Source organism: Physeter macrocephalus, chromosome 3 (assembly GCF_002837175.3).
Source record: "Physeter macrocephalus isolate SW-GA chromosome 3, ASM283717v5, whole genome shotgun sequence".
Taxonomy (NCBI): Eukaryota; Metazoa; Chordata; class Mammalia; order Artiodactyla; family Physeteridae; genus Physeter; species Physeter macrocephalus.
The window spans coordinates 13,088,501-13,114,784 of NC_041216.1; the positions used below are offsets into that span (position 1 = coordinate 13,088,501).

At 39.4% G+C, this 26,284-nt stretch overlaps 1 protein-coding gene and 1 pseudogene across 3 annotated transcripts in view; one reads left to right on the forward strand and one right to left on the reverse strand.

Moving 5' to 3' along the window:
• Positions 1-980: 980 nt before the first annotated feature.
• YTHDF2 (YTH N6-methyladenosine RNA binding protein F2) overlaps positions 981-26,284 on the reverse strand; it is a 31,683-nt gene continuing 6,379 nt past the window's right edge. The window contains exons 5-6 of one of the 3 annotated variants that reach the window (XM_055083329.1): positions 3,139-3,269; positions 981-1,181 (exon numbers count right to left, since the gene is read on the reverse strand). In XM_055083329.1, the coding sequence (XP_054939304.1) occupies positions 1,106-1,181; positions 3,139-3,269 (207 nt within the window). In that variant the 3' untranslated portion in view covers positions 981-1,105. Of the gene's footprint in view, positions 1,182-3,138; positions 3,270-11,387; positions 11,551-26,284 lie in introns of all 3 variants that reach the window. The other 2 variants (XM_055083327.1, XM_007100873.3) reach the window with 2 other exon arrangements.
• Positions 20,422-22,008, forward strand: LOC102980416 (60S ribosomal protein L6-like; annotated as a pseudogene).

A 26,284-nucleotide genomic window follows, 5' to 3' on the forward strand; every position in this document is an offset into this window, starting at 1 on the left:
GATATGTGGCCAGGTTTCCTCAAAGTTATTAGCACAGTGCCTGGCACCTAATAAGCACTCACAATCAAATATTTGTTGAACAATTTAGCATAGCAGTGGCTCTACCTTCTCAGGGAAATATCCAGAAATAAAGCATTATGAATATTGGCCCATCTTGCTTTGCAGAGGTCATGGTTATCCAACCCTGGGTACAAAAGCAAGCCTGAACTATTCCATCTCAGTGAACTTTCTAAAAATGGTTGCTCTCTCACCTCTTAAAACTCCTTATACTCCAAAGCTTTCATAAAATATAGCAGATTCAAATAATACTAATAAATGGTACTAGAAGTGATGCTCAACAGGATCTCACGTTTATTGAGAAGTGATTAATGGTAAAAAGAAAGGCAATGCCCTTTCCTCATTGGCTGAACAAGAAACTGAAGAAACATTCACTACACGTTTTACAATATTTTTCTCTTCCAAAATGCATTTCTGTAAACAAGTTTTTACCACTGTTCTTAGATTTGAAATCAAATTAATCCTGACTTAATCAGTATAATGTACAAGAACAGAACATTTCTTAGGACTCCTAGTATTTTACTTTGAATAACAAAGGGTCAGAGAAAATGAACCACCCTTAAAGACACAACCTTGGGTAACACTGTTAAATTCTCCAAGACAAAAATTCTTCATAAAAATGTTCTTCCAGTTCGGAAGGGAAAAAACAAATTCCCACTTTCTGGGGTGGATGCCCAAAACCTTCAAAACTCAAGTGTTCTCCAAGTGCAAATGTCAAAATGGGGGGAGGAAAGGGTTTAAAAATTAGAGAAAACTGTATGCACTTAACGGACTTTAAAATCCGAAAAACATAGTAAAAAGACAAAAGAACAAAGCATTATGCTCTGAAATCACAACCAAAGCCAAAATAAAAGGGACATTTTTCACCTAAACTACCTAGAGGGATTTTTTGTTTAGTTTTTTCTTTTTCTTTTTTTTTTCACTTTCCAGTTAAGTCCTATGTCTTTTGTGAAATTCCAATACTTAAACTGCAAGTCTGCAATCGTCTCTGAAGTCAATGAAATTAAGAAAAAAGTCCTAATTCTCTCGAAGGTCAATTTTTTTCCTCTTAGGATATGCAGATGCAACCGTTGCTGCAGTCTGTGCAGAACTGCCTCTTATTTCCCACGACCTTGACGTTCCTATAAGTTAAAAAAAATTGAAATGGTTAGTTAAAACTTATCTGAACATGTTTAAGAATTACAACTTCATAGAATAACTCAACAGAAATTTAATTATTTGTGCTAAATAGAATATTCCCCACAAATAAAAACTGACTTTTACTTCTTATATTTTAAACCGAAGTACTTGCACTCAAGCACCCCGATTAATACAAAATCATTTTTCTTTGACTTTAAAATTCTTAACTGACTAAACACATTTGTTTTCCTATTATAGTTGGTTTACGCTAATATGTGTCAGTCCCCCCAAAATATGGGCCTAAGTAACTCAAACATATATCTATCAATGGCCTGCAGCAGGGAAGCAGCATAAGCCCTAAAAGTACTAGAGTCATCCCATATTAGTCCCAAGGCCTTAAACATATTCATAGGCCTTAATTTCCTTTTTTTAAAATAAAGTGAGGATATGTATCTGGGCTGTGCGAGAATTAATGAGTTGACATATAGAAGCTTTTAGCCCAAAGCAAGCAAGAAAATCATCCTTTTCCCCTAGGGAGAGTTTAAAATCCACTCAGAAGTGGATTTTGAAAACTGAATGCAATACTTACATTTTCCCTGAAATAGATCTAAATGCTCCTTCCTTATTAAGAATCATTCTTTATGAGCCTTTCCTAAATGTACCCCAAACAGCATTCCATTTCACACTACCTCACTTATTGGGATTTTAAAAAATATGACTAAATCCTCATGCCTTTTAAAAGCAAAAGCAAAAACAAAAAAAGCAAAAGCATTAAGTGGTTAGGAGCAAGCACAGACCCGAACTTAGACTCGATTCATCAAGCTACATGAGTAGTCATTTGCTCCCATTCACCTTATGGTAACTATGGTTCTGAAGTTAAACATGATTCCTATTAAAAAAGAACAGCAACTACTACTTATGGGCTTCCATGTTCCACGCACTGTACATAATGATCTTCATTACCACCCTACAAGGACTATACTATTCCTGCCTTAGAGATAAGAAAACTAAAGCTCAAAGAAGTTACCTGACCAAGGTTACCTAAGAACCAAGATTCAAATCCATGGCTATATGGCTCTTTATCTACACCATGTCATTACAAATATTTACGTAAAAGTCAACAAAGTTAAGTGAGGCTTTGTGATGAACTGACTACCACCACTAAACTACTCCAAGGATATAAAAACAGTAAATTATTCAGAACAGTTATCTTTTTGTGATGTCCCACTTCACATATCTGGAATTCAGAGATAAACTCACCAACATACAAAGATCTGGGATATTTTCAAAATAAGTCATTTTGAAACTTCGACCTTTATAAAATTAATTTAATATAACAATTCACCCACACACGGTTTCTGGAAATCAAACTCAATTCAAGAATAAGAAGAAGAAATGCAATCCAACATAAAGGGGACCTCAAAAGTTTTGATGTTCCCGGGCTGCAGTACTGACCCTCCCTTTCTATAACTCTCCCAAAGTTTTGATAATGAATATATTGTTTATAATAGGAAAATCACAACTAAAAAGAAAACCAAAAACCCTCTGGCACTGACCAAATTGAAACTTTCAAAAGCACCTAGATTCTCATATCAATCTTTTTTTTTTAATTGAAGTATAGTTGATTTACAATGTTGTGTTAGTTTCAGGTATACAGCAAAGTGATTCAGTTATACATACATATACATACTCTTATTCAGATTCCTTTCCGTTATAGGTTATTACAAGATACTGAATATACAGTTCCCCCCGTGCTGTGATAGGAGTAGGTTCTCCTATCAATCATAAACTCATCTACCTCGTTCAGTCTTTCTTAATTTGGATGGATACTATTTATCTAACCTCTCTTCTATTGCTAATCAAAATCTACCTTTAGTTTCAGGACGTATGGACTCTTTTCTTCGTGTTTCTTGATTAAATCTCATTCCTATGCTTTTAAAAGCCAAGAATGGGGCTTCCCTGGTGGCGCAGTGTTTGAGAGTCCGCCTGCCGATGCAGGGGACACGGGTTCGTGCCCCGGTCCGGGAAGATCCCACATGCCGCGGAGTGGCTGGTCCCGTGAGCCATGGCCGCTGAGCCTGTGCGTCCGGAGCCTGTGCTCCACAACGGGAGAGGCCACAACAGTGAGAGGCCCGCGTACCACAAAAAAATGAATAAATAAAAATAAAAGCCAAGACTCTCTGGCCTTCTGGCCCTGGGGTACAATTCAAAACCCCTTCCTTCTTTGAGACTTCCTCAACCACTGCAGTTTTCAATGTGCTTCTAAATCTGCATCCACAATTGAAAATCAAATTGTATTGACTTATTTCATATAAAATTAGCCCCAACTCAACCAAAAGCTCCTAGAAAGCAAAGAAAAGTTCTTTAGCTAAGCTCACTCACAAACTTATTTATGAGTTTAGCAGTAGATAACAGGCTACAGTTGACTTTTATGTAAAATTCTGATTCTCATCACAAGAAAAAAAATGGTGATGGATGTTAACTAAACTTATTGTGGTAAGCATTTCTCAATAAACACATATATAAAATCATTATGTTGTAGTACACCTTTAACAATGTTGTATGTCAATTATATCTCAATAAAAATGGGAGAAATCCCTAGAGGCAACTTCTGTTACCAGTTTCTTGCGTCCTTTCTGAGTTATTTTAAGCATATAAAAGCTTATTACATCTTTTGTTTTTTCTTTTCACAAGCAGCATACAAAACACTTCACTTTGCTTTTTTTCCCCTCACTTAATATGTCTTGCAGATTATTAAACTTTAACACATATAGATCTGGTCTTTTTATGGGTCTGGGAGCACCCTCCTTGCTCTGAATTGAAGAATTGAAGATCTAGGGCTTCCCTGGTGGCGCAGTGGTTAAGAATCCGCCTGTCAATGCAGGGGACACAGGTTCGAGCCCTGATCCGGGAAGATCCCACATGCCGCGGAGCAACTAGCCCGTGCGCCACAACTACCGAAGCTCGCGAGCCTAGAGCCCGTGCTCCGCAACAAGAGAAGCCACCGAAATGAGAAGCCCGCGCACCGCGGTGAAGAGGAGCCCCCGCTTGCCAGACTAGAGAAAGCCCATGTGCAGCAACAAAGACGGACGGACGGAAGGAAGGAATTGAAGATCCAAAAGAGAAGCAGGGCTTCCCTGGTGGCGCAGTGGTTGAGAGTCCACCTGCCTATGCAGGGGATGCGGGTTCGTGCCGATGAATGAAAGAAGCCTCAGACAAAAGAATACACACTGTATGATTCCAATTATGTGAAGTTTTATAACAGAGAAAATGAATCTATGGTGGGGACAAAATTAGAACAGTAGTTGTCTGGGGTGGGGTGGGGGTAGAAATTTCTAGGATGGTAATGTTCTATATCTTCATTGGGGTTTGGGTTACACACATGAGTACATTTGTCAGCACTCAGCAAATATACACTTAAAATTTGTGCATTTTATTTAACTCAAAAGATATGTAAGGGCTTCCCTGGTGGCGCAGTGGTTGCGCGTCCGCCTGCCGATGCAGGGGGGCCGGGTTCGCGCCCCGGTCTGGGGGGATCCCGCGTGCCGCGAAGCGGCTGGGCCCGTGAGCCATGGCCGCTGGGCCTGCGCGTCCGGAGCCTGTGCTCCGCAATGGGAGAGGCCAACGGCAGTGAGAGGCCCACGTACCACAAAAAAAAAAAAAAAAAAAAAGAATACGTAAAACAAATACTGAGCTCTAGTCAATGAAATGCATGCTGAAATGTTTAGGGGTGAAGTATACTGATAATGACAATTTCTTTGAAATACATCAAGGCAGGGAGAGGCCCACGTACCACAAAAAAAAAAAAAAAAAAAAAAATACGTAAAACAAATACTGAGCTCTAGTCAATGAAATGCATGCTGAAATGTTTAGGGGTGAAGTATACTGATAATGACAATTTCTTTGAAATACATCAAAAAACAAAACGGACTGGCAGGAAAAAACAAAAAAAATGGAGAAAAAATTCTGCCTATTATCTCATTTTAATGTAATGTAACCCCAGGAATACAAATAAACTTACATGCTCCAAATTGTACCATTAAATTAGAAAACCTAGACTTTGCCAAATCCATTTTTTCCTAAGAAACACACTTAAGGGAATTCCCTGGTGGTCCGGTGGTTAGTAGGACTCCACACTTCCACTGCCGGGGGGCACTGGTTCTATTCCTGATCAGGGGACCTTAGTTCCCCACATGCTGCACAGCTCGGCAAAACAAACAAACAAACAAACAGAAATACACACTTGTAAGTTCATCACGATGCTTAATAACAGCATTTAAAATATTTAGTCAAAAGAAATTCAAAATAGCACTGTGAAATTGCACTTATTAAGTCATCTCATTTTTTAAACACAAAGTTTGTTCCTCTATAATGTGATACTAAATCCACCTGTGTTCAATTTTGCCTCAAACATAACATAAAACTATTCCTGGGGCTTCCCTGGTGGTGCAGTGGTTAAGATTCCGCCTGCCAATGCAGGGGACACAGGTTCGAGCCCTGGTCTGGGAAGATCCCACATGCCACAGAGCAACTAAGCTGGTGCACCACGGCTACTGGGCCTGCGCTCTAGAGCCCCCAAGCCACAACTACCGAAGCCCACGTGCCTAGAGCCCATGCTCCACAACAAGAGAAGCTACCGCAATGAGAAGCCCGCACACCACAACAAAGAGTAGCCCCCGCTCACCGCAACTAGAGAAAGCCCGCGCGCAGCAGCGAAGACCCAATGCAGCCAAAAATTAAATAAATGAATAAATAAATTCATTAAAAAAAAAACTATTCCTGAATCTTAGCTACACAATTATATCAAGAGGGCAAGAACCAACTGTGCCCTAATGTAAACCTGTGTGACAGAAGCTTACTTTAAATTATGGAAATTACATGCAAACAACAAATGGCATTAGCTGCCTTAATCTCCTGATCAACATCAAGAAAATACCACACTGATACAATTCAGCAAGCTGATTAAATTGCTCTTCTATTTCCAGATGCAATTTTTATGTGTACACAAAAAAATAAGCTTATATATTTACAAATAATAAAGACAATATCCATCTTCTCAGAGATTATAAAAATACTTAAGCATTCACATCATACCATCTTGAAAAGTAAAATGAATTTGGCACCAATAATAAAACTGTAAACAATTCACAAGATTTAAAATACTAGCTATTTTAAACATTTTTATTAAAAAAGAAAAAGAAAAAAAAAAAGGGACTTCCCTGGTGATGCAGTGGATAAGACTCCATGCTCCCAATGCAGGGGGCCCAGGTTCGATCCCTGGTCAAGAACTAAATCCCACATGCATGCCACAACTAAGGAACCTGCAAGCCTCAACTAAGGAGCCAGCAAGCTGCAACTAAGGAGCCCACGTGCCAAAACTAAGACCCAGCACAACCAAATAAATAAATATTAAAAAAAAATAAAAACCAAACAAAAAAAACACTTGGGGGAATTCCCCAGAGGTCCAGTGGTTAGGACTCCGAGCTTCCACTGTAGGGGCACAAGTTCAACCCCTGGTCAGGGAACAAAGATCCCAAAAGCCACACAGCACAGCCAAAAAAAAAAAAAAAAAATTGGTTGAAAACGGGAATGAATCAGAGGATCCTGCTTGAAGGGCCTGCCATTGTCCAATTTGAGCATTACACAGCCTTAATGATAAGTAAACAACTATCGCAGTAATATCTTAATTGGGCAAGAACTGGCAATGGATGCAAAATCTAAAGGGTGAAAATTTCATGAGGATAACTGATTCACTTTGTTATAAAGCAGAAACTAACACACCATTGTAAAGCAATTATACTGCAATAAAGATTGTTAAAAAGAAAAAAAAATTTGATGAGGAACAAGATATTTATAGTCGCAAACTATTTTCCCACTTATTAAAAAGAAAATAGTACCTTTAAGTGGAGAACCAGGTGAATACCTTAAATAAGTGATCAAAGTAAACATTACTAATAACGGCATAAACAGACCATCTTATACCTCCTACTGTGATGCACTGAGGATACAAAGTCACTTATGTAGCATTCCTGCCAGAAAAGCATAATCTGAATGTACACAATGAGGAAAGGAAACCTCAGACAAACAGCGACATCTACAAAAATAGCATATACTCTTCAGAAAAGTCATATCATAAACAAAAGGGTTGAATGGGTGGGATGTTGGTGTGTGAGTATGTGTGTATAACTGCAGATTAAGAGACTAAAAAGACATAAAACTGAAAGATCCTGGACTGGACCCTGGACCCCCCGCCCCCCAAAAATTGCTACCAAGGACATTAAGACAACTGGAATAAATATGAATAAGATCTGTAGATTAGATAATCGTATTGTGTCTGTTAAATTTCCTGATTTGGGGGCTTCCCTGGTGGCACGGTGGTTGAGAGTCTGCCTGCCGATGCAGGGGACATGGGTTCGTGGCCCCGGTCCGGGAAGATCCTGCATGCCGCGGAGCGGCTGGGCCCGTGAGCCATGGCCGCTGGGCCTGCGCGTCCAGAGCCTGTGCTCCGCAACGGGAGAGGCCACAACAGTGAGACGCCCGCCAAAAAAAAAAAAAAAAAAAAAAAAAAATCCTGATTTTGAAAACTGCACTGTGCTCATAAATCCATGTTCTTGTTCTTAGGAACTACACAGCGAAATAATTAGGAGAAAAGGTCATGATGTCTTGGAACTTACTCTCAAATGGTTCAGAAAAAAATTTCACACACATCTCCAAAGAGAAGATACAGCAAATGTAGCAAAATATTACACTGGTAAATTTGGGTGAAGAGTATGTGGGAGTCCTTTGCACTCTTCCTTAAATTTCTCCAAGTTTGAAATTATTTCAAAGTAAAAAGTTAATAAATTGGGGGATAATTCATTTAATTCTTCTGCAAAAATTGGCTGCATTAAAAAGTTATATTTGGGACTTCCCTGGTGGCGCAATGGCTAAGAGTCCACCTGCCAATGCAGGAGACACAGGTTCGATTCCTGGTTCAGGAAGATCCCACATGTCGCGGAGCAACTAAGCCCATGTGCCACAACTACTGAGCCTGTGCTCTAGAACTCGCAAGCCAGAACTACTGAGCCCAGACACCACAATTACTGAAGCCCAAGCACTCTAGGGCCCATGTGCTGCAACTACTAAGCCCGCACACCGCAACAAAGAGTAGGCCCCTGCTTGCTGCAACTAGAGAAAGCCTCCTTGCAGCAACGAAGACCCAACACAGCCAAAAATAAAAATAAATAAAAAGTTATGTTTAACAACTCATGAAACTTTGAAATGGGTTTATTTCCTCATACCTACACTAAAATCATCAAACATGAGGGTATTTTAGCAAAAGAAAAAGAAAAAAATCTGCCTATCAGCTTTTTACAAGTCTTTTAAAATGAGAAAAAAAATGACACAGCGAAGATTCTAACACAAGGACTGTTATTTTAACCGCTTTGGGACATTAAAACCTTTTAGGTTTCCATAAAAGACTTCTCTTACAGCAGGTCTTTTCTTTCACTTTTGTGACTATTTCCTATTACCACTGGGAATTCCACTAAATTGCTTTGACAATTTATGGGCGAAAGACTTCACTTGTCAGATGTATTTATTAACATTTCTAATTAACCAGTCCTACCTTGGTAATATTTAATAAAGAAAAAGCTGGGGTTGGGAGGGTGGGGGACAGAAGAATGATGACAAGATACACAATAAAAGGAAAGAGCAGCAGAGCACATAAAAGCAAGCTGGGACCTCCAATGGGTCCAAGTCCCAGCTGGAACTGCCATAAACACAACATGCATTTGTGTCTTGTTGGACACTCCAGATTTTATACATGAAGATGCTACTAATCCACCGTAGCAGGGGAAGTGGTGCAGCAAACTGGCTTTCCCCGTGGTGGTGGTGGTGTCATGTTGCAGCCTACCTACCACCTTTTTTAACCTAGTGCCATGTGCAAGGCAGCTACAGTGAGATCTGTGGTAGGAACAGGCTGGACTGGCTAGCCTAGGTTAAGCTCCTGCATAAGATCCTCAAGCACAAACACACAATTAATCATAAAGTCCCAGTTAACCAAAAAACAGACCAAATGTTAAAAGGAAGGGAAGAAGCATTCCTAAAGCTTGGGGGTACTGTGATGGTAATAAAGAATAAAGGCAAACATCAGAGCAAGATTTTACTGAATTCACACCTCATCACAAAATTCTCACTAGGACACATTCATCCTAATCTTTAAATCAGTCCACAATCTCATTGTTCATTGTTCAATGAAGAGACTAAAGAAAAAAATTTACAAAATAAAAATAAATTTAAAGATATTAACTAAGAATGTATAAACCAGGGGAAGAAGTTTCTAGGCCTCAATATCTGGTCTGTCACTTAAACAACTAGAGGTTAATACTCATACCATTCACCCATCACATCTTAGTCCCTCCTCACCTTACATCTATGACTGTAAAATGCAAAAGTTCATCTCTAGAGGAAATATCCTAAAAGCCACAAGATGGCAATGTTACTTAAAGTCTGCACATTTGAAATCTCTTCCTATGATATTATAAATCTGCTTAATTTTTCCTCTATTTAGCTTAATATCCTTTCTCATTTCTACTACCACCCCTCTCCCCACTTTGAAGTGGGCCATAAAACACAACAGGCACACATATATTTATTTGTCGGATATAATTTTATTAACTTTAAAATCTGATGTCTACCCCTCAAATAAGTAAGTAAGTTTTCTTATATCCCCATGGTCCCTGATAGAAAAGAACACAAATTTCAGGGTCCCTGGCTGAAAATAAGACAATGCTTACATAGGTTAACATGAAAAAATAGGATTACACTAATATGACTTTCAATGCTTTATATGGCTTATGAAATCAATCTTTTTTTGGGGGGGCTGTGCTGCGAGGCCTGTGAGATCTTAGTTCCCTGACCAGGGATTGAACCCGGAGCCACGTCAGTGAAAGTGCGGAGTCCTAACCACTGAACTGCCAGGGAACTCCCTGATCAATCTTAATAGTCTCTGATGCTATGAATATATGAGTTACACACACACACACACACACACACACACACACACACGCACATATATATTCCCTCCCTTTTAAGATTTTCTAGGTGCAGAAATGGACACTTGAAATAAATTTCTGGGAACTGGCATAGGAGCACCAGGATGAAGTAAATGCATTTAACTAATAACCTTTCCTACCATCAAATTCTTTTCCAAGATTGTTAGTTAGTAGCTGAACTCCTATATACATTTCACTAACAAGGTCAGAAGTAAAAGCCTGGATAATCTACTATTTTCAGGCCCTGAATCATAAGTCTTAACTAGTAACAGAACAAAGGGTAAGACAGATACATTAAAATTTTTTCAGTTATTCTTTGAATCACTCCTTGGCTCTCCAGTAAGAACTACATTTGAAAAAAAACTAATTTCACAATAAAATCAATTTCTGAAAACACTTCAGAATACAATTAAACAAATAAGGTTTTTTAATAGCCTGTCAGTCAAATCCCGCCCCCACTCCAAGCATTTGACAGTTAAGTTCAGAAAGAATGAAGCAATCACTGAATATGCTTTCCAGCTATCTGATAAATGATATAACCTCCAGTTCCACCTTCAAAAATTTCCAGTCGAACCATCCTCAACACCTCCATTAATACCTCTCTAGTACAAGCTACTGTACCCTCTCAAAAGGACTTTGCCACAGACTCCTTTTAACTGATCTCCCTTTCAGTCTTGTGCCCTCCTCAGTCTATTCCAAGGGTGGGACCCCAAAATGGAAACTCAGTAGCATTATTAAGTACCATGCCAAAAGTTACTGAAGAATGTGATGACTGATCTAAAATAAACGAAGGTGTATTTATGTGTATATATACATTTATATGCCTGAGATTATGGATCACAATAATCACTCATAAAAGACCTGTATGCAAGTACTTCACTTGTATATATACATTTAATCCTAACAACCCAGTAAGTTTTTTCCCCCATTTTCATAAAATACTGAGGCTCAGAAGTTTACTTGCTCAAATCACTGATAGTGGCAGATATGACACCATCTTCTGAGCTCCTAGCCTTTTCAATACTATGCTAACAAGAAAACAGAATCTAGGATTCATGCTTATTAATAATATCTACCTAAAGTATATATACACCTAAATTTTTTTAAAAGCCCATCATACGTAATATACTTAATAGAATAATAGAATCCCTTCCCACAACCCAAAAAACTAATTACCTTTAAAAATCAGTTAAAAGGGGCTTCCCTGGTGGCGGAGCGGTTGAGAGTCCGCCTGCCGATGCAGGGGACACCGGTTCGTGCCCCCGGTCCGGAAGGATCCCACATGCCGCGGAGCGGCTGGGCCCGTGAGCCATGGCCGCTGAGCCTGCGCGTCCGGAGCCTGTGCTCCGCAACGGGAGAGGCCACAACAGTGAGAGGCCCGCGTACCGCAAAAAAAAAAAAAAAATCAGTTAATGGGCTTCCTTGGTGGCACAGTGGTTAAAAATCCGCCTGCCAATGCAGGGGACACGGGTTCGAGCCCTCATCCCGGAAGATCCCACATGCCGCGGAGCAACTAAGCCCGTGAGCTGCAACTACTGAGCCTGCGCTCTAGAGCTCGCAAGCCACAACTACTGAAGCCCGCGCGCCTAGAGCCCGTGCTCCACAAGAGAAGCCACTGCAATGAGGCCCGCGCACCGCCACGAAGAGTAGCCCCCACTCGCCGCAACTAGAGGAAACCCGCGCACAGCAACAGAGACCCAATGCAGCCAAAAATAAATAAAATAAAATATATAAATTTTTTTAAAAACTCAGTTAACATCTTCGGGCAACTTCAGGATGAATAGTGGCCAGTAAATCTTATTGCTTAAAATTATCTAACAACTCTAAACAATTAATGTGCTCACAAAAAGGAAGATACAATAAAATAATGTAAAACTTAAAACATTAAAGCCTCTTAGAAGTAGCCATAATGTCTCTGAGGAGTAGATTATAACAAGTAACATGGAGGATATTCAGCCAAAGACATCGGCACCTTTTAATGAACAAACAATACAGGCAATTCACTAGAGGCTCATAATATTGATAGCTGATGAAAAATACTACTCAAAAGACCCTTTCAGCCTTACGGTAGGCCACAGTATAAAAAGGTACAGCCAGATTTATCAGACACATGTGAATTCTAACATTGTTTCTAAAGATGAAGTTTTTTTTGACCCAGAAATATGGCAGTTTCATATGGTTCTGATTAATATTTAATAAAAATGAACTCAACATCTCAAAAAAAAAAAAAAAAAAAAAAAGATGGGGGCTTCCCTGGTGGCGCAGTGGTTGAGAGTCCGCCTGCCGATGCAGGGGGTGCAGGTTCGTGCCCCGGTCCAGGAGGATCCCACATGCCGCAGAGCGGCTGAGCCCGTGAGCCGTGGCTACTGAGCCTGCGTGTCCGGAGCCTGTGCTCCGCAACGGGAGAGGCCCGCGTACCGCGGGGTGGGGGTGGGGGGGGGTGGAAGTCTTGAGACTAGCAGGCAGAGACTGGAAGGAGGACTACAGAGCAAAGGAAGAAACTTACAGGAAAAATAAGCATGAGACATTTGAGGTGGGGGACATACAAAACACTACCTAATGACATTTATAATTTAAATACAAGAGAATCACCTATAGAGCTGATAAAATGCAGATTCCAAAGCCTCAACTCCAAAGGTGCCCACTCAGTAGGTGAGGAAGCACAAGAATCTGCAATGTAAGTAACTCTCAGATGGTAACCTGTACAAACTGGGAAACTGCTCTTCAACTGCTTCTAATCCTTTTAAGAAATACCTAGGGAGCTTACTAAATAAAATTTCAGTTTAGTAAATCTGGGGGTAGACCTAGTTATCAGTATTTTTGTAAAGACTTTCCAGGTGACTCAAAGTTTGCTTTAAATTGTTGTTACCATTTTTTTGGAATTTATACTCTGAAGCTCTCACACCACTTCCACCCTGCTCCCCCCTCCCCACCCCTTTGCAGGATTATGGACTGCAAGTAGGTAACATTTGTCATAAATGATTTTGAATTACCCAAGAACTTGTCTAGGGTTCTAGTTCTGCCACTAAAATGAGGTAATCTTGCAGTCCGTGTACAAAAAGAGTTCGGTAGCTTAAAACCTTCTCAATTTTTTTTTCCCATTCAATTTTATAACCTTAACCTTCCAGAGTAATTATTCAAAACCATTTGTGTTCTCCCTTACTCTTGCTGCCTGTCATTAGCAGCAACTCTCTCACAAGGTTAGGTAGAGTAGATCCAATTTGCTCCCTTTTGATGCTTGTGATGAGGGAGTTTTAAACCTAAGTGCTTAAATAAAGGTTTAAGTTTCAACCAGCTATGCTCTCCTCATAGAGCCAACGAAGAGTTGACTGACTAAAAGGCATTAGTAGATAATAGAACATAGCAGTTAGTTATTTTAAATGATAAATGTGAAGATGCAGCAAGGCCTAAGAACAGAAAAGCTTTGGGGCAAAACTAATTCCAGCTCTTCTACAACCTAGCTAGTGATCTTAACAAAATTATTCCTTTCTGAATCTCAGTTCCCTAACTATAAAATGAAGATAATCTTGGAGACTCCCTGGAGGTCCCCTGGTTAGGACTTGGAAGCTTCCACTGCAGGGGGCCCGAGTTCGTCAGGGAACTAAGATGCCGCAAGCCAAGCAGCGGGGCCAAAAAAAAAAGAAAAAAGAAAAAAGAAAAAAAAAGATAATCTTATTCTACAGGATTGTTACAAGGGATCAGAGATAAGATATGGAAAGTGCCTTATGTACAAGTGCAAAAAATGGCTAAATATGGGTAAATACCTGAAGTATTAAGGGGGAAAAGCAGGATAAAATACTACATAGAATATGATTATAATTGTATAAACCACTAACTTGTGTCGGAAAATAAGCCAAAATGATGAGCGGTTTTGTCAGGGTAGAGGAACTATGAGTGAGTTTTCTTTTATTTTCTACACATTTTATAATTTGGTTATTACAATGAAAAACAATGCACCCAGAAAATCTGCAAATGCTAATATAAAATTTGCACTTTGCAAATTTTTTTAACATGCAGTTTAAAAGCTCTATATGCTATCTATACCGATTGTGCAAAAGATCCACATGAAGTCAAAGACTTACATATAAGTCTACCTTTTCTAAATGGCTTCACATATTACACAAGTGATCTGTCCAAATTTTTAGCTTTGACACATGCAGCAGAGTATTAAATATCTCATAAGAACCACCAGGTATTACAACAGCAGTAAATGCAAATGAGCTGGAAAGAGCAACTGCCTGCCTCTTCCCGCTCCCCACATACCCAACAGCTTAAACTTGAAGGTTTAGCCGTTTTCTTCCTTCACCTTTCTTTCCACAATCTTTTCCTATATACATCCTTCTAGACCCAACTCAAAGCCAGTCTTCCATAAAAATGACACAACTCTGGTCTTGCTATTCTTTTCTTCTGTACTTGGTCTCATCCTGTAAAATGAGCACTTTAATACCCACTATACTATACTGTTTCACTTATATCTCCTCCCTATGGCTAACTGGAGTTAAATCAGTTCGATTAGGAATTGCTTATTCAGCAAGGGATGAAAAGCATTAGGTCACGCTATTGAGCTAGTTGTTTGTCTATACTGTCTAGTTGTTATAACTAGAAAAATTTGCTCTGGAGGAGGTGGCAGAAGGATGCAAATTTAAATTGAATTACCTGCTTCTGTGGAGAATGGCAGAAAGTATGATCTGAGCCTACCACACTCTCCTTCCTCATTTGCAGACTTGCAGATCTCAATGGTGAAGAAAGAGATCTTTTGTTTTCCCTAATTCAGGGAACAGAGCTTTTCCTCCTTCTCTACATGAAACTCCTATATAGTGCAGGTGTCAGTCCTTTATCATACAGTTCCTTAAACTAAGGCAGTCGAAGCCAATGCTGTAGCATCCCCAGCTGCTGTGAGATGTTTTTCTAATCCCTCCCTTCCTCCAAGACTAAATAACCAATACACCTAAATGAGATGCTGAAGCTGCAGATTCCTTACATTTCTTCAATTTCAAAATAGATTCACCCACCCCCAACTCCACCTCCATGCACCATTACTCCATTTTTTGAAAAATTCCTGTCATCAGTGGGTTCCAAATTATGCTTCATAGAAGAGATGCTTCGAAGACCACCCAGGGAAAAAAAGAGAGCTGAGCATGTGAAATTAGCCATTCCTGGGGTTCTGAGTAAGGTTTTGTTTGGAGGAGAAAAAAAAAATTCCACTTTTAACAAGTTTGAAAATTGTCATAGGACTAATCTTTACTTCTGGCAGGTAAGCAGAATGGTTCACATCTGAGTAATTCTTGATTTAAACTATTCAGAGTAAATACTAAATGATTCTAGAATCGCTAACTACCCCTTGTCCCAAAATGTTTAAGTCTGGAAAAACAGCAGTCCCCTCTGGATCAATCTTTAGCCATAGCAAAAACAGAATACTGACATTTTTAAAACCCAACTGCATTTCAGACATTGTTATATGGTCTAATTCACCAAAACAGCCTGTACTAACTAAACAGAAGCTGGTCTTACTTCATTAAATCCCTTAAAGACTTGGAACAGACAGCTTAGAAAACTTCACAGGTTGTGAAGGGCTGGAACACTATAGAAACAACAAATGCACAGTCTGTTGAATGATGTATGGAGACCAAAACCTTCAAACCCCTAACAAAGCACTCTCATGTTACTTTTATTCAGATAGTTGTTGGCATTTGCAGTCATCTGCTACCTCTCTACAGTCTCTGAATAAGTTGATTATACCCCACTGCTTGAAATTCTACTCAAGATATAGCCCTTTCCTTGTTCTCTTTCTAAAGCTCCAATTACTCCCTCTCAAACCCTTTCACTTGGTCCCTCTTTAATCCATCCTTTAAATTGTGTTATTGCTGGGGGTTCTTTCTTTGGCCCTCTTCTCTCAATGCATGTTGGCTCTGGAACCGCACTGAAGTAGAACATCAGCTCTGCTTTCTTAGTTTGGGCAACTGTGCAAAAGAATGCACTCTTTTCTGTGCTTCAGTGCCTTCATCTGTAAAACTGAGATAGCCGTGCATACCTCACAATGATAGAATTAAATGAAAACTTACATAAAAATATGTATTCAGGGACTTCCCTGGTAGCACAGTGGTTAAGAATCCAGCTGCCACCAATGCAGGGAACATGGGTTCGATCCCTGTCCCGGGAAGATCCCACATGCCGCAGAGCAACTAAAGCCCGTGTGCCACAACTACTGAGCCTGCGCTCTAGAGCCCGCGAGCCACAACTACTGAGCCCACGTGCCACAACTACTGAAGCCCGTGCGCCTAGAGCCCATGCTCCGCAACAGGAAAAGCCACCACAATGAGAAGCCCGCGCAGCACAACAAGGAGTAGCCCCCGCTCACCACAACTAGAGAAAGCCCACACGCAGCAATGCAGACCCAACGCAGCCAAAAACAAATAAAATAAATTTATTTTTAAAAAAATGTATTCAGGACACGTGCATATTAGACACTACAGAATGAGCAATAATTTCAGCCATTATTTTTATTACCAATATTCTTGAAAAATCTTGAACTCGTCCATGCCTTTACCTATACTGAGAGCTGGAAACTCCCAAATTTCTATCAACAGATCTCTCCTGAGCTCCAGATCCTACTGTCACCTTTCTGTCCTACAAGCATCCCAAATACTATTTCCAAAAGCCAACACATCTCCAAACCCTAACCTGCTGCTCATCCCATATTCTCTAAGTTTTTTTTAAAATAACTAATCAGCAAATATTTCTACCACATTTTTCAACTGTAACTTCCCCATTCCCACTATCTTGGTACAGGCTCTCACTGTCTTTCTCCCAACTATTGTAAAAGACTCTCATTTGGTATTTGAGTCACCTACACCTCTCTCTCCTCATTTAATAGATGACTTTAGGTAAGTTGCTAACCTGAGTTTCCATTTTCCTACCTATAAATATGGGATACTGCCTCCCGGAGTTGGTGTGGGGATTAAAGTAAAACTATGAAAGTACCTAACAAAGTCAGTGCTCAGTTAAGTACTTCATCCTTCCCATCCTCTAAACTGTCACTCTACACTGACTATCCTCCCTTACAATCTAAAAACATAAGTACAGGATAAAAATCCAAAACCCTTCTTATACTAGGCCCAACCAACCTCTGAAGCTTTATCACTTATTCTTTCCATATTAAACTTCTCATTTCACAAGACCCAAGTTTTCTATCTGGCAAACTCCACATATCACACAGTGGTCCATGGGCTTTGGGACTAGAGAGAGACTGTGGCTTTGGGTGGAGTTCCAACATATTTTCATTTATTGATACTAATGACTTAAAGACAAAAGTGAAATAACAAAGACATATGTCAGAACTTCACAGGCTTGTCAATTTGACCAACTTCCTTGCTAAACTGGATAATAATTTCCAAATTCTGGAAGACTAATTCCTCAAATTTTGTTCTATTCAAAATATGTCAGGGATAGAGACATGACACACTTAAGTTTAATCTGCATTAAGGGAATTCCCTGAGTGGTTAGAACTCCACTCTTCCACTGCAGGGGGCACGGGTTCAATCCCTGGTCGGGGAACTAAGATCCCACATGCCTTGTGGCAAATCTGTATTAATATTTTCTCCATCCCTTTAAGTCTAGACAATCAACAAAAATCAAGTCCTGATTTGTATATAGCATTTGCCAATTTCCGTGGTGTCAATAACAAGGCTGACCTCAAACTACCAATGAAATATAGGAATACAGTGGGGCTGAGAAGACATGTGCAAAAGCACAATATTATATATTGATACAGACGTAATAACTTTAAGAGTGATGAATTTAAATAATATTGTTTTTATGGTAATCATGATGGTATTCTAAGTTTATGTAGCTTAACTGTAACATATTACTAACTGTAGTTTACAATGTAATTCAATGTAAATAGAAAGGCATTTAAAACACCTTTTAATACGACGTATTTAATTTTTAAGTTTATGCAATTTGTTTATTAATGACTGTGTTTAACAACTAGCTTGTTAAAATTCTTGAAAGCTAAACAACTGGCTCACAATTAGCTAGCTCTAGCACATTATTGGACTTGGACATTGAAGTACCAACTCCACCACTTGTTAGCTATGAGACCTTGTATAAATAACCTCTTTGAGCCTGCTTCCTCATCTAAAATATGAGAATGATACATTACATGAGATAGCTGAACTTTTATGTATACAATGTGCCAAGCACTGTGCTATCATTTAAGTGCTGATTACCCAATTATTCATTCTATTTGATATAGATCAAATGTTGTTTCCCCTATGAAGACTTTAATTTCCCCGAATTTATCACTTCTCCAGAAAGCCAAAATATTTCTTCATCCCTCTATTACAGCTCTTATCTCATATTTTATCCATTTTGTTGTCCACCTAACAACACTGTCTGGTCCTAAGCCAAAGATGGTGCCTTGTTTATCTGTTCTATCCTAGCAATTAACACAAACATTTGGGGGCTTCCCTGGTGGTCCACCTGCCAATGCAGGAGACACGGGTTCAAGCCCTGGTCCAGGAAGATCCCACATGCCGAGGAGCAACTAAAGCCCGTGGGGCACAACTACTAAGCCTGTGCTCTAGAGCCTGCAAGCCACAACTACTGAGCCCATGGTCCACAACTAGTGAAGCCCGCATGCCTAGAGTACGCGCTCCCAGCAAGAGAAGCCACCACAATGAGAAGCCTTCGCACCACAACAAAGAGTAGTAGCCCCCACTCGCCACAACCAGAGAAAAGTCCGCGTGCAGCAACGAAGACCCAATGCAGCCAAAAATAAAATAAATTAAATAAAATAAATTAAAAAAAAAAAACATTTGTTGAAAGATGGATACAAACAAAGGGCATGCTTCAAAGAGATCCAGATTCAGTATCACCTATTCTCTTTCAGTCCTCCTTTAACAAGGCTACAGAAAGGCATTTTTATCCACAAAGCAGGGAAGGTGGTGAGTAACACAAATAGAATTCCCTCAACCCTACTGGCAGAAAAACAAGTAAATTTATCTGCAAGACAGGAGAAGACATAGACGGCCTTAGAATTTTACAAAACGTTCTGGTTTGCCATCCTGATTAAAACAGGATGCCCACTCATTAGCTCTGAAGAAGCAATTTAAAACAGTGGTGGAGTGATGTTAAATGGAAAGAACAATACTGCATGGTCATTTATTTCCTAACGATTTAATAGTAAGAAAACAATATATTTGGCTAAAGTGATGTTTCTTTCTTTTCTGATTTTTGTATCACTAAAACTTGGATATTTTAAATTTTTTTCTAAAGTTGAAAATGGAGCCAAGATGATTACCTCAAACATTTGTAAACAAGGGACTAAATGCCCAAATTAAAGGGTTAGGAGGAAAAAGATGGCTGTAAGGAAAAAAAAACTTCCTTATGTAAAGAGAAATATTACTTGTGCCAACACTATAGGAAAACTAGATTTTTTTTTTAAAGGAAACATTTCTCAAGTAATCACTTCTATGTTCCTTTGCTAAGTCTTTATTACATTTTAGGTAATAATTTTTTTCATTAATACACAGTAAATATATTAATGAATAACTACCCAAACACCTAATCTATACTAAGATTCACTGAGAATCCACAAATCCTATCTGTCATCTATCTCCTTCTGTTCTCAAGTCCTTTCTTATGTTTTATATGTAATTAGTATTTAGGTCAGAAACTATAGAACACAAACAAAAATAAGGTCTTACTAAAAAGACCTGTTTTGTACCATCAGTTCCTCTCCATGAACCTCAAATGTTACCTTGGGCCACCTAATCCTCTTTTACCCCTCGGTTCCTCTGATCTAAACTACCCCAAGTGTGAATCTTCTCTACAATTTACCTAATAAAAGTTCGTTTAGTCTCTTCTTGAAACCCTCCTGTGACTAAGACTCCATTTTTAGAAAGTTCCCCCTTTTTTTACAAAAATCCTATAACCCTATAATCCCTATAACCTTTACGTATTGGTTCCAGTGCTGTCACTAGCATGAATCATCATTTGATAACAGCTATCGTATTCCTCTTATAAATCATCTCTACTAAGCTAAACACTACGATGAGAAATAAGATAACATGTATAAAGCACACTGCAGGAAGAAGTGAGCTATATATATACAGTAATGATACCTATTATTACAAAGTACTGGCTCACCTTTACTTCTACAAGTTTCCCATCGCCTTTCACTGAAGCTTACATCAAGGACCTCCGCCATGCTAACTCAAATTAGACCTTACTCCTCATTCTCTTAAACTCTAGTACTTTTTTTTAAGCCAACTTTGTATCTCTCTCAGTAGATTCCTTCTATATCCAACTAACTGCATTAACATTTCATTTAACTCCCTTTTCCTAATCTAATCTCCAAACTTCCCTTCCTGGAAACACACTCCACAAACTCCAATTAGACTTGTTCTTGAACTGTACAGGAATTCCTATTCCAACTTATTATCTCTACAGTGTTATTATCTATACAGATTTGGGCTGTTCTGAACCATGTTCACTCTTCTCAAAACACCTCTGGCTATCTTCTATACATCTTCCAAGGCTCAGCTCAGAGAACACTTCTTCCAGGATTCTTCTATGATCAATCAACCCACACACCAAGCTGGGTTAGGCAATCTTCAAGCTTCCAAACTGGCACCTTGTGCATACCTTGAGGAAACACTTTTCATTTTGTATTGTTACTTGTCACTAATATAAGGCTCCCTGACAATACATTCGTGGTTTCTCTGTAGTGTCTAGCACACAGTAAAGTTGTTCAAAGAAAAGATAAATAGCTTCATCTCAATTCTTAACCACCATAATAAATTTTCAGTATGTCCAAACATACTCCAAGTCACCATTTTTAGGTCTTCTGCTTGAAAATCAGAATAATCCTAAAGGTGAAGAAATGCTGAGTTCTTTTTCCCATCTTGCAAGATGGCGGGTGAAAAGGCTGAGAAGCCAGACACTAAGGAGAAAACACCTGAAGCCAAGAAGGCTGATGCTGGTGGCAAGGTTAAAAAGGTGAAGCAGGTTAAGAAGGGGAAGCCCCACTGCAGCCAAAACCCAGTCCTGGTCAGAGGAATTGGCAGATATTCCCATGGGCTATGTATTCCAGAAAGGCCCTGTACAAGAGGAAGTAGTCAGCAGCTAAATCCAAGGTTGAAAGGAAAAAGAAGGTGAAGGTTCTTGCTACTGTCACAAAACCAGTTGGTGGTGACAAGAATGGTGGTACCCGGGTGGTTAAACTTCCCAAAATGCCTAGGTATTATCCTACTGAAGATGTGCCTCGAAAGCTGTTGAGTCACGGCAAAAAACCCTTCAGTAATCATGTGAGAAAACTGCGTGCTAGCATCACTCCTGGGACCGTTCTGATTATCCTCACTGGGTGCCACAGAGGCAAGAGGGTCATTTTCCTGAAGCAGCTGAGCAGTGGCTTGCTACTTGTAACTGGGCCTCTATCCCTCAATCGAGTTCCTCTGCGGGGAACACACCAGAAATTTGTCATTGCCACTTCCACCAAAATTGGTATCAGTGGTGTGAAAATCCCAGAACATCTCACTGATGCTTACTTCAAGAAGAAGAAACTGCATAAGCCCAGGCACCAGGAAGGTGAGATCTTCGACACAGAGAGAGAAATACGAGATTACAGAGCAGCAGAAGGATGATCAGAAAGCTGTGGACTCACAAATTCTGTAAAGAATCAAAGCTGTTCCTCAACTCCAGGGCTACTTCCGCTCTGTGTTCGCTCTTACAAACGGAATTTATCCTCACCAAGTAGTGTTCTAAACTTCTTACAAAGAACCTAATTAAATAATTCAGTCCAAAAAAAAAAAAAAAAAAAAAAGAAATCCTGCTATTCTCACTTAATAGCAATGAAATTTTAAAAAATATACACCTTAAGCTGTTGTCACTATAGTAATATTTACTCTAGATCTGTCTCTCCTAAATCTCCCCTTAGCTTTCCAGTTATTCAGAAAAATCTTTACCCAAGTGCCTGATTGAGTCTCATGTTGGGCTAGACTTTAAGAGAATTACACAGCCCTTAGTCTCCCCTACTAGACTATCTTATTTTTACCTACAGTTTAAAAAGCTAGAAAGATAAGACAAAACTAAACCAACTAGGGACTTCCCTGGTGGCACAGTGGATAGGACTCCGCACTCCTAATGCGAGGGGCCCGGGTTCGATCACTGGTCAGGGAACTAGACCCACATGCATGCTGCAACTAAGAGTTCGCATGCCACAAATGAGGAGCCCGCATGTGGCAAACTAAGGAGCCCTGGAACCACAACTAAGGAGCCTGCCTGCTGCAACTAAGACCGGGTACAACCAAATAAATAAATATTGGGAAAAAAAAAAAAAAACCTAAACCAACTATTTTATGAGGTTTATTTTTTTTTTTTTAAATCACTAATGCAGGGAGTACCTCCTTCCTTTATGCCCCACTATTCCAAAGTTGAGAAAAAAAAAAAACCTAAACCAACTATTTTATGAGGTTTATTTTTTTTTTTTAAATCACTAATGCAGGGAGTACCTCCTTCCTTTATGCCCCACTATTCCAAAGTTGAGACAGAGAAAAAGATTAACTGACTCCCATCATCTTCTGAACAGATGACAGTAATACTCAACAACACCAAAAAAATTTTAAGAAAAAAGCTCATATGGCAATATATAGCACAGGCAAGACCTTCAAAAAGCATATATCCTTTGACACAGCACTTATGGATAGGTATGAATCAATATTTGTATCTTAGAATGTTTACAACAGTGTTATTTTAGCCGGAAAAAAATTATAAAGAAGCTAACATATTCAGTAATGGGGACTGGTAAATTACAATAAATTTCTGATAGAACACTATGAAGCCATCAAAAGTGATGTCACAGCTATATACACTAATATGTATAAAACAGGTAACTAAGAAGAACCTACTGTATAAAAGAATAAATTAAATAAAATTCAAAATTTTTTTTTTTTTAAAGTGATGTTACTGGGCTTCCCTGGTGGCTCAGCAGTTAAGAATCCACCTGCCAATGCAGGGGACACGGGTTTGAGCCCTGGTCTGGGAAGATCCCACATGCCACGGAACAACCAAGTCGTAACTACTGAGGCTGCGCTCTAGAGCCCGTGAGCCACAACTACTGAATGAAGCCCACGCACCTAGAGCCCATGCTCCTCAACAAGAGAAGCCACTGCAACGAGAAGCCTGTGCACCACAAGGAAGAGGAGCCCCCGCTCGCCGCAACCAGAGAAAGCCCCCGCGCAGCAACGCAGACCCAACACAAACAAAAATAAAATAAATTTTTAAAAAGTGATGTCACAGAGAAATATCAATTAGAGGAAAGTTCTAAATAAATGCAGAAAGCAGTTTACAAAATAGTATCTGAAGTATACAACAAAGTAAACGAAGTCACTAAAATTTGCTGGAAGTGCCAAGCCAGACAGATCCAAAATATCCAAGCCAGACAGATCTTGAAGGTTCTATGGTATTGAATTAGATCATGTAACAGAACAAGGCAAAAATGGCTGTAGTTCTGCTTCAATGTGTTCTGCCAAGAAACATGCCCAATCACGGAACTTTAGAACAGTTGTGACATCATCTTCAGGATGAAGTTTTAAGTATTTCCCTACTGACTGAGTTTCCATTTGGCTGGAAGATTTTTTTCAATCTTGTAAATAATACCAAGGCACATATACAAACACCCCACTTAAGGGAGTCAATGCTTCAATGAGCTATCAGTCCCATTATCATGAAACTTGTTTTGTCTTGGAAGCCTAATAAAAACTGGAAGAACAGTTTACAGTCAGTTACATAAGGATGTTAAAGGGTAACAGTGGGCAACATAGGAGTAAGGCAATACTGACTGAAAGGGTAGCTGGGTTTGGAAGCAATCATAGGGACCTTCCTGAAACCCCAGCAAGCTCTTCTTAAAGAAAGTAAACTAAAAAGTAATCTGACACAAGTATAATTGAAGCTTTTAAGTATTTACTTTTGGTGGTTTGTTCACCAGCCTCAGAACAATTAGGATACTCATTCATCAAAAGTCTTTACAGAACGGTTTTAAGAAAAAGCCATTAGTTAGCTTAACAAAGACCCTAAACCTTGATTATTATTACACTCACTGAAAACACAAGGCTAGTCAATGAATCTTACACCTACTTATGAAGTGTTATCATTCACTGAACCACTCAAGTGAATTTAATACAGATATATACTTGATTAAAAGTGCACACAAATTAACAATCCTCAGACTTACTACTTCACTTTTAAACACAAGCTTCCCCACTAGTTCTAACAAATACAAATTTATCTTAGCGGCTATGCTGCACATTCCAAAAAATATTCCTATCTTTGCCTTCCTGATTTTAAATCACAAGATGTAGGACAGAACTTTGCAGATGAAAGTAAGCAGATTCTTAATATGTGACAAATATTATGCATATTTCAAGTAGTTAAACCAAGCACCTGGATGCCCCCACACACGTTAATAATCTGCTATGTCACTACATGATGCCTAAAAGGCCACAGCCTCCTTCCTTGTTCCTCTAGAAACAGAAGCCTGTTAAGACATCTTTAGAGCCTTTCAGATGTTTGGCAAAAATAATCAAATATCTTTTTTCCATAGATTCTGGAGGATTTTAAGTTACACTGTTAAACTCTGGGAAAGGAAAGAGTTTAAAGAACTAAAAAGTACCAAGTTTTTTCTGACAGCCAACTTTCCAGTAACCTGGCTCTATCTCCCCAATACTTTCAGCATCACTGACAAGTATACCTCTATTTCTAATTTGTCTGTACACACTGGAAGATAAAGATTCAACCATCCTGGGCTTCCCTGGTGGCTCAGGGGTTAAGAATCCGCCTGCCAATGGAAGGGACACGGGTTCGAGCCCTTGTCTGGGAAGATTCCACGTGCCGTGGAGCAACTAAGCCCGTGTGCCACAACTACTGAGCCTGTGCCCTAGAGCCCGCGTGCCTAGAGCCCGTGCTCCGCAACAAGAGAAGCCATTGCAATAAAAGGCCGCTCACCGCAACTAGAGGAAGCCCGCAAGCAGCAACGAAGACCCAATGCAGCCAAAAATAAAAGTCAACCACCCTGCTTTAGCTAGACAACTACGGACCTCTGATTCTGTGTTATGGAGCTCGAGAATCTACCAGAGCAAACTTCCTCCTTTGAGCAGTCCTCCTCCCACTGCTCAAAAGAATAAGTCTTTATAGAGGCATAACAAGTGCCTCAGGTCCTAGATCAATTACATAAGATCCCTATGAATTAATGACAAATTCAAGGAAAATGTATTTACATTAAGTCTGTTAGGTTTTGTTTATTTTACATCTGAAGCTAACCACTCAGGATGCTATCATTAATATATACGTATGTTTTTAAAACATTTTCTCCTTGCCATTATCTTTTCACCTACTTCCTATACTTCAACATGTCTAACTTCTGGATAATATGATCTGCCCCAACCAGTATTTTATCATTTTCTTATGGTCCTAGAGTTTACACTCAATACATGAGATCAAGCATTACCAACCCTTTCAAATAAAGTCAACTCTTTACTTTGGAACTATTCCCTATCACTCTGTCCAAGATTCCCACTTGTCACAGAGGAAAAGAGAAAGTGCATCTTTAGGAATACAACCAACTGTTAAGAGCAAGAGGCCAGCTTTTTCGGATGATCTGCTTTCCAAGTTTTATATAATTACCTTTTCTAATGGGAAAAAGATTTTGAAAAAAAAACGTGATTAAGCAGAACACTACAAAAGACAGAAGCAAGGAAGAAAGGTCTGAAAAACGTCCTCTTAACACTGCCAGTTGTCAGCAGGCAGGCAGAAATGTCAGGGCTTGGTGACACACCAACTCTTGAAACTAACCACAGTACCCCAGCAAGGCCAAAAGTTAATTCTTTTTCTCTGCCACATTACAGCCTCAATCTTCTCCTACTTTCATTTCTACGTTTCTATCACTTCAATTATTCTTTGTGTTTTTTTCAGACTCATTCTTCACCTCTTTCTGCATCATGTAAAGCCAGTTTCTCTACGGTTGTTTCTGCTTTCCTTTAACTTAAGCCCACATTTCTGTCCTCCATTAACGTTCC